A 10,154-nucleotide genomic window follows, 5' to 3' on the forward strand; every position below is an offset into this window, starting at 1 on the left:
GTAAATAGGTTGAAGCAGTTGGCTTGAGGAGAGGCTCATGGCATGAACTAAAGAGGCTGGCATATACGAAGAGGTGTCATGACTGTTTTATATTAATATTCATGAAAAGGCCACTTGTATGTTTAAGACAAGAACTAATTTTTTGTGATGTAATGTTTGAAATTTTAAGTATTTCGTGAAAGTTTTAATTAACTCTTATTTTATAACTGTGTTTATGAGTAAATCCAACGTCAAACGTAGAGTACCAGGAACGGGACCTTACATTCAGTGGAACATGCTTTGGCATGATGCCAAAGCATATTCTAGTTGTTTTATTAAAGAGATTCATGAAATCGAGCTTCCCAAAAACTTTGATTTTTAGGAATTATAATCAATAGACTTCCAGAAACGCGATTTTTAACCAAATTAAGCGATTTTAAGGATTTTTAAGTATTATTTGACGAGTTTGCATGACACGAGAATATAAAATGAATTAAACAAAATTAAATACTCATAAATGCAAGATTTTATTAATAAGAAATATCCGAATTACATTCCCCGGTCGGGCAAACATAAACGAATACAAATACGAAAACTCCAAGGGCGGTGATCAGGTACGTTTTATTATCGTTTAAATTCCTTTGTTTCTTAATATTATTTACGTTAATTTATCGTGTTGATACCAGCAACCGCCCCGAGGACCCGCGGCACGTTCCGCGTACATATCACGTTGTGTATTTGGATGCAGCCGCTAACGCTCGATTCTAGAGCTTAGAGCGAGGGGTGTTACAGCTCCAGCGCCAGATGGCGCGGGTCGTGGAGTTTATGGCCGCCCAGCAGTGTGGTAAGGTGTACAGACTACTACCGCCACGTGTCGATCAAGATGCGAGCACGTCAGACATTAGGCGCCCAAGGTAGGCCAACGACGACGATGATAATGCTGGGGATAAGGCGGGCACACGCAAACGAGAGGACGACGCGGGTGGTGCTGTAGTTTTGATTGATTTTTACATTTTTCTTTTTTATATGAACTTGTTGCAATGAATTTAATATATATTATAAATATCGTTTTATTTATGTTGTTTCGTTGCAATTTTAAATCGAGCCAATTAAGTATAACCGATTGTTGAAAATGAAAAATATTAAAAAAAGTATTTTCAAAATAATTACTAATACAAAAGCAAAAACAAACAAAATTAAAAAAATAAATTAAAAAAAAAAAAAAAAACCCGACAAAAGAAACTACTTTTGAGGCATATCCGTGGCGGATTAGCTGGATGCCTCCAAATTTCCTTGGATGTCCATAACAGGAAATTTCTATCATTAATTAAAATCAAAATAAATTCATATACTATCAGCGACGAATAAATTGGGTGTCTCCAAATTTTCTTACGTGTCTCTAACAAGACCCATATTAAATTTCTATCATTAATTAAAAACGAAACAGATTCATATATCTTTATTTTTTTTTATAGATTATACTAATAAAACTGATAGGTTTTATATAATATTAGCTAGCCTTCTTTAGCACCATGTGCATGAAGTCCTTGAGTTCCGACATAAGGTATCCAGATTCCGGCAACTCCGGGAGAGCGTAGAAACCGTGGCACGTGTTTGGGTACTCCACCAAATATGCTTCTTTGTCGGACTTCTTCAGCCACTCATAGTATTTCTTTTGCCAGTCCTTTAGAACATCAAACCCTGCCACAACCACTATGGTTGCTGGAAAATCCATTTTTGATATGTTTATGGCCTTTGGACCGCTAACGTTGATGATCGGATGGTCGCGGTTGTAGCCTTCACCTGGCGTCATGAACACCTTCCAATACCAGTCTGTTCGATTCAACGACAAGGCAACATTTACTTCGTTTGCTTTTTCGGACTTTGTTCGCTCCTCCCCGCCAAAAAATGGTTGAATTGCCACCACACCAATTACCTTCACACATAGGATTAGTTAGCAACATACAAACAGTGGTGAACTCAGAGTTTTTTTCTATTATGGTTACAAACATAGTTAACACTCATGTTTTTCTTAAAAAAAAAAATAAAAAGAAGAAATCATATTTTAATGTGCCATGCTCTTGCTATACCACAACCACAACGGCCTGATTTGTGATTTCACGTCATCAAACAGTATCTAAAAACCACTTGGATTAATGTTTGAACAATTGTTTTGACTACTAGGAGTAAAACTTTGAAAATTATTTGGCCCCTCCTTTTGCAAATAAATATTCGGTTACATAAAAAATACAACTTTTGTGTGGTAAAAAACTAACTGAATGTGTAATGAACAATGATCTAGTTAGGCAAACGATTAATTATTGGAAAATTCCTAAAATAGGTATTTATAAAATAAAGTTCTAGTTTTATGTATTATTTGTAAAAAATTCCAGAAATAGGTATTATAAACTAGTCGTGACGAGCAGTTTGTAGGACCAATTAAAATTTCCCACGTGTCCTTAAACTAACCATAACGAGCACGCTCACTAATCATTTTACTCATCACGACTAAATAAGTTTCATGCATAACGCCCACAAGTTATTTTTATAAATCCTTTAGTCGTGACGACTAGTTTACCTGGTTTACATTCCCTACACGAGTAGTTTATTAGTAGTTAACTCGTCGCGACTAGTTTAACCTTATAATCTACTCGTCGTGACTAAAGGACTTATGAATTACTCGTGGGCGTTGATTACGAGGCATGAAACTTATTTAGTCGTGACGAGTAATTGATTAGTAAACGTGCTCGTTATGGTTAGTTTAAGGACACGTGGCAAGTTCGAATTGGTTTCTACAACTACTCGTGTCACGACTAGTTTATAACACATATTTTTGGAATTTTTTTACAAATTATAGCTAAAACTAGAATTTTGTTTTCATAAATGCTTATTTTTGGAATTTTCCCATTAATTATTGTATACGAACCTTGAGTTGTTGGAAATCGAATTCACAGGCTCTTAGAGCAAGATGATGAGCTATGTTACCACCTGCGCTATCGCCTGCGAGAAAGCACCGTGAAACATTTGCATTTCCCGGTAATGAAGTCGATCTATTCTCTTCATCATCCAAAAACTTCAACACATCAAAGCCATCGTCATGTTGCGCAGGGTACCTGTGCTCCGGTGCAAGCTGGTAGTCAACTGAAACAACAATAGAATTCACTTTCCTCGCCATCCGGCGACACATAGCATCGTAATTCTTCATGTCAGGGGACAAGAAAGCAAACCCACCACCGTGGAAGTACACCATCACCGGGATATCTTCAGTTGCGTCTTGTGTGGGGACAAATACTCGGAACCACAGGTTGCGAGTTGAATCCACGGTCACATCGTATGTCTTGACGCCGTTGATCGGTTTGGACGACGGTGGGACTCGGAAGTCGAAGAGTTTGAGGAAACCGCGGTTGACGGTGTCGTCAGTTCGTCTAGCTACGTAGGTTATGGTGTTAAACGCCGCAAGTAAAAGTTTTGATTTCCATGGCAACGAGAGAGACGCTGGTGAGGCTTCCATGGAATGTTAGGGGGGAAAGGCCGAAAGGGTTAAATCCACACGGAAGATTATTGTTTGTTATACATGTTTTGGTTCTTGTGAATTAGTGCCTTTAAATTTAAAAATATAAAACACAAATGTGATACAATTGGTAATATAATAACTTTATATATCTATATTAAAGTTAACGATAAATTAAAAAAATTATAAAAAATCAATTAGTGTAATTATATATACAAATAGTGTAATTATATAATTACATTGTAGTGCAATTACGCTATGTTGTAATAACACTACACCATAATTACACTATGTTGTATATATATTTACACTATTTGATTTTTACATATAAAATGTTAATTTAATTTGTATTTGATTCAAACCATATATATATATACATACATAGGATCAGGATCATGTGAGAATTTTTTGAGAATTGAGAACTATGAGAAGCATTTTGGACGACAAAAAAACCCAAAAATAAAAAAAAATCATAAAATAAAAAAAAACACAAAAATAAAAAAAGTAAAAAAACCAAAGTTCTTATTTATCATCCCGGTTTCTAAAAATAAAAAAAAAACGTAAAAAAAAAATTCTCGATTTAGCTAAATTATACATATATGTATAATATGTACATATATGTACACACATGTTTTTTTTCCTATACACATATGTATAATTTAAGGTAAATGATAATTTACATATGTGTACATTACATAACTAGAAATTAAATGAAAGTATACATATGTGTATAGGTATGATACGAATTAAAAAGAAAAAAAATCTGTTTTTTTTATTATACATATATGTATAATATGTACACACATGTTTTTTCCTATACACATATGTATAATTTAAGGTAAATGATAATGTGCATATGTGTATATTACGTAACTATAGATTAAATGAAAGTATACATATGTGTATATAATACGAATTAAAAAGAAAAAAAATTTCGGTCTTTTTTTTTAATGAAACCGGAATGAAATATAAGAATTTTGGTTTTTTTACTTTTTTAAAATTTTCGGTTTTGTTTGTTTTATAATTTTTTTAATATTTTTTAGAGGGTTTTTTTAGTGGTCCAAAATGGTTCTCAAAACTCTCAATTTTCCAATGGTTCTTTTAGGATCCTTACCCTACATACATATATATATATATATATATATATATAGGCAAAGTATAAAATGAAAACCCACTTGAGTTATGAAAACTCGTGAAAACCCTATGCAACATTGTTTTTTTTATTTTTTTTGTTACATGTAATATATGTTGTTACATTTAATGCAAAATATCGAAAACATAAAAAAAAATGTTTTGCTATTTTTTTACATTTTTTTACTAATTTTTATTTATGTTTTCATGAGAGAGAAAATGTAAATTAACTTTAACATTTTTTATTAACTTTAATTGTGCACCACAAGATTTAATTTTTAATTAAAAACATGTGGTTGAGAATGGGTTTCTAAAGTTTTTACAACTCAAGTGGGTTTTTATTCTAACCTAACCATATATATATATATATATATATATATATATATATATATATAGGGAAGGGATATTTTGAGAACCATGTTGAGTTTTAAGAACTCAATTCTATGCCACACATTTAATTAAATGGATTAGAATCTGTGGTTGAGATTATATCTGGTAAAAAAGTCAAAGTAGGAGAGAGAATAAATATGTAAGTGGTTAAACTAACTTTTACGTCCGTTATACATATGTAAAAAGTCGTCTCGGTGCGTAAAAAATTCTGTAATTTTTTTACGTGTATGTAACTTACATATATTACGCATGTGTAAAAAAAATTCGAAAAAAAAAATCATTACACTGAGTTCTTTTGAGTTCTTAAAACTCAAAGGGGTTCTTAATTGAAATCTCCCATATATATATATATATATATATATATATATATATATATATATATAGAGAGAGAGAGAGAGAGAGAGAGAGAAAAAGGGTTCAAATAAGAAAAGAGTTTTCTAGTAATGGTAAGAACAAATAAATTTTTGACATGTGGCATTATAACCTATGGTGAAAGAATAATTCTAGGAAACTATGTTGGTTTTTGGTAATTTTAAATCTCAACCATTAATTAACATGATCAAATGGCTATGATTTATTTCTAGTATTCCTAGAAAACTATTTCTTTTTAATATAATACTCCCCTATATATATATATATATATATATATATATATATATATATATATATATATATTAAAAGGAGATTCAAATCTTCTCAAAAACTTACTATTCAATTTTTTAATATTTTATTCATTATACTCACTAAATCATTAGCCATAATTTCATAAATAAAAATAATGGTTTTTATTTCTTTTATTTTACTTTTTGTATAAACTAATTGAAATATTTAACAAACTATATTTTTAAACACTAAACTTGGGTGATTGTCGGCTTTACATGCTTTATTTGACGGTTAAATGATTTTCTTAAACTTTGCTGTCATATATTTTATAGTCCGTCTTTACAATAACCGAAAGTTTTTTCATGGTTTAAAAATATCCCATCGTCGCATTTTTTATATCCAAGTTTCAACGTTTGATAACTCGCCTTTAAAATATTTTTTTGGCTTACTAATTTATGTTTACGAATTTGTGTTGGTACCGCCGATACTAACCGAATTTGTGCTGGTTCAAAGCTTTAACGTGCTGGGTTTTTTGGTTCTACATATGATATAATTTGCTGTATTTTGGCATTGACGGGTTTATTACTTTTGTTTAGTTTCAATGTCGTAACATGATACAGACTGACTTCACGTCGACTTGCAATGAGTTTATAGTTAACTTTTTTACTATGTATTTTTTTTCGATTTAACAATCCCGTCGCGAAGCGTAGGCCTTAAATCCTGGTGTATATATATATATACACACACACACACACATGGGAGGAGGATATTTGAGAACTTGATGAGTTGTAAAAACTTTAAGAACTTAATATTAACCACACAATCATTTAAATGGGTATAGAAAATGTGGCTAAGATTAAATCTGATTAAAAAATAAATTATGAGAAAGAATAAAAATGTGTGATGATGACACTAGTGTAAACGTTAGTTACACATATGTAAAAAGTCGATTCGGCGAGTAAAAACATATTGTAATTTTTTACGTACATGAAACCTACATATTACATATATCTAAAAATAATTCAACAAAAAAAATTGTTACGTTGAGTTCTTTCGAGTTATTAAAACTCAAATATATATATAGGGGTGGGATCCAGTGAAAACCTCTCTTAAAAAGAAAACTTAAAAACTACTAAAAACACCTAATTTTATTTTTAACTTTTTTTAAAATTTTTTTTTGAAGTTTCTGTTTTTTCCATTATTCTTATATTTTGTTATTAGTTCCACAAAAAAAAAAAAGACCTTGTCGGTAACCTCGTCGGTGTAGTGCACATGTATAATGGTGTGCATTGCATGTATGCAAAAGTGTTTGTATTGCATAGTATACAACACTATTGCACATATTTGATACACATGACGGGCGACCCGTAGGAAAACAACTAAGTGTTACAAAAGATATAATTACGCTTACGGGATTAAGTTAATTCCATGGAATTAGTTGACTACGGTTGCTCGTGTGTTTCCAGGTTTAAGGAGCTAGAGAGCGGTGCTACGAGAACACGGGCGAAAACGGTGAAGGAAACAGAGCTGGAACACGAGAGATACGAAGAAATCAAGTCGCGGAAATGAGCTCCACCGTGGCCCACGGTCTGAACCGTGGGCCATGGTCCACCTGGTGCAAAAACTCTAGAGTCCACTATACCGTGGAGAAAAAGGAAACCGTGGAGGCGACCGTGGCCCACGGTCGTGCTGGTAGACCTGTTGACTTTTGGTCAACCGTGGCCCACGGTCTACACCGTGTCCCATGGTCCTGGGCGGAAACAAAGTTGCATGTCTTTTAATAGGCCGTTTGAGAGTGTCTTTTGGACTACTTTTTCACCTTGGCCGGCCTAGAGGCGATTTTGGAGAATAAAAACATTATTTTGGGTCTTGTATTGATTTGTTTTATGTCTTGGATTGTGAGAAACAAGTTACTTGATGCAAAAATGATCTCCCAAACCATGAGTGGCTAGTTACTTCGGTATTTCTTTCGGGATGTAAGGTTATTTGCAAAACACTTTTGTTTCTTGTTCTTGAACTTCGATTGATTATCTAAATGCCATGTTAGTATGATCTTGTGCTTGTGTGATTTTTTGTAGCTTGTCCATATGTTCTTCCATCAAATTTGGTTTAAGTTTGCGTGAGCCTTCGACCTCACGTCAAAATTTGACGTGAGGTCGAAGGCTCACGCAAACTTAAACCAAATACAACTAAATTAGATAGCAGTAAATGGGTATCATACACGAAGAGTTTGTGGAAAATGTGTTAACCAATTAGCTTAACGATTAAACTAAGATAAATGTAAATGACACAAAGTAATTTCCATGTTGGTTTTGATCTGATTTTTAATACTAAATTAAACTAAATGAAAGTTGTAAACGAATAATTAAACAAGTATTCCTCTCGGGGTTCGGGTTATTATTCAACACTTTTGTTAACGCTCAATGGATAAACCGTAATATCTCGGTTTTGTGTGTATGCAATTGTTGTGATTAATCAAGCACTAAGTACTCGGATTTCTAGAATGCGAGGTTGCTACTTAATCAATCAATCAATACTATTCTCCCTAGTTCTTTCCACTCAATCTCGATTGCCAACGACACCAAGAACATATGGTTAAAAGCTAGATGGAAACAATATGGACAAGCTACAAACAATCACACAAGCACAAGATCATACTAACATAGCATTTAGATAATCAATCCAAGTTCAAGAACAAGAAACAAAAGTGTTTTGCAAATAACCTTACATCCCGAGAGAAATACCGAAGTAACTAGCCACTCATGGTTTGGGAGATCATCTTTGCATCAAGTAACTTGTTTCTCACAATCCAAGACATAAAACAAATCAATACAAGACCCAAAGTAATGTTTTTGTTCTCCAAAATCGCCTCTAGGCCGGCCAAGGTGAAAAAGTAGTCCAAAAGACACTCTCAAACGGCCTATTAAAAGACATGTAACTTTGTCTCCGCCCAGGACTGTGGGACACGGTGTAGACCGTGGGCCACAGTTGACCAAAAGTCAACAGGTCTACCAGCACGACCGTGGGCCACGGTTCAAACCATGGGCCACGGTCGCCTCCACGGTTTCCTTCTTCTCCAAGGTACGGTGGACTCTAGAGTTCTTGCACTAGGTGGACCGTGGCCCACGGTTCAGACCGTGGGCCACGGTGGAGCTCATTTCCGCGACTTGATTTCTTCGTATCTCTCGGGTTCCAACTCTGTTTCCTTCACCGTTTTCGCCCGTGTTCTCGTAGCACCGCTCTCTAGCTCCTTAAACCTGCAAACACACGAGCAACCGTAGTCAACTAATTCCATGGAATTAACTTAATCCCGTAAGCGTAATTATATCTTTTATAACACTTAGTTGCTTTCCTACGGGTCGCCCGTCACATTCCCACACTTACCTGTTGCTTGTCCCCAAGCAACACTTTTTAAATCACAATTGCTTTCAAAACACACCACCAAACATACCATAAGACCGGCTCTGTTGAGGTCCCGAGTCATACCCTATTCCCACATAATTAAAAGTTGCACTAGCATACTTGACATTACATTTCAAAGCATTGGATTCTAGTCAACCTTAACATGCTCTCGGTCTTTACTAACACATAACACACCGTCACTATTAACTCATTAATCGGTGACCGCTCCGAATATCACAATAAAGCTCGATTCTCCTCGCATACGCTTGTACCACCATCAAATCTCCACCTATATATGCTTTAACACAAATGCAAATCAAGAGGTCTTAAAATGGGTTATAATGGGTCTAGGTGTAAAGGGATGGAATGGGAATATTGAAAGTGGCTCAGGCGATCCGATCCGGCTTGTTACATTAAAACTAAATAACCAATAAAATAAACGACTATATACACTACTAACTTACATCACAAACTCGATACACACTACTTTGGACATTGACTCTCAACTTTTTCTTCCTTTTTCTCTTTTTTCTCTTTTTTTTTTCTTTTTTTTTTCTTTCTTTTTTTTCATTTTTTTTTCGAGTAAACATAATACTTCATACTTCCTATTGATTAGTACTATAACAATTAAAAATACAAAGAAATACCTACTAAGCCGGATCGTCTCGTAAATTAACGTCAGGGTTGATCAAATAAAAAGAATAGGTCCAACAAAGTTTTCTAAAGGAACCAACCCCCCGCCCCTCTCATTACCCACGCTCATATGTGTAATGCATGAGGCCCAACCCCCAAAACCCGCACTCACACTCATCCGAGACGAGGCTTTAACCTAAGTGCCTCAATCACTTTTGCATTTATGCTAAGCTAAGATCTCGAACTGCATTGATGGCACAAGTTCTAACGGAGAATTACCAATTCGTCACCGCTCTTTGTTTTCCAAATACCCAAGTGACAATAGGTATGTTATGTGATTTGATAAACCGAAAGCATGCTAACTTGCCTAGAATACTACTCAACCGCATTTTTAACATAGCTAAGCAAATTTGGTTTGGGGGAATTATGACCATGAAAGGGGACCAAAACTTTGCCCCGCCAATCTTACCACTTTTCCGGTGTTTTTTTTCTTTCATTTGACATC

General features: G+C 34.3%; 1 protein-coding gene across 1 annotated transcript; it reads right to left on the reverse strand.

Annotated features, from left to right (window-relative positions):
• Positions 1-1,481: 1,481 nt before the first annotated feature.
• LOC143599098 (putative carboxylesterase 18) lies at positions 1,482-3,504 on the reverse strand. Its single transcript, XM_077077141.1, has 2 exons — positions 2,906-3,504; positions 1,482-1,915 (listed from the first exon to the last, which is right to left on the reverse strand). The coding sequence occupies exons 1-2, from the start codon at positions 3,488-3,490 to the stop codon at positions 1,490-1,492; spliced, it is 1,011 nt and encodes a 336-aa protein (XP_076933256.1). The 5' UTR covers positions 3,491-3,504; the 3' UTR covers positions 1,482-1,489.
• Positions 3,505-10,154: the final 6,650 nt, after the last annotated feature.

The sequence above is a fragment of the Bidens hawaiensis genome, unplaced genomic scaffold, assembly GCF_021521415.1.
Source record: "Bidens hawaiensis isolate Kalapana, Puna unplaced genomic scaffold, B.hawaiensis_p1.1 tig00051483_1, whole genome shotgun sequence".
In the NCBI taxonomy this organism is placed as follows: Eukaryota; Viridiplantae; Streptophyta; class Magnoliopsida; order Asterales; family Asteraceae; genus Bidens; species Bidens hawaiensis.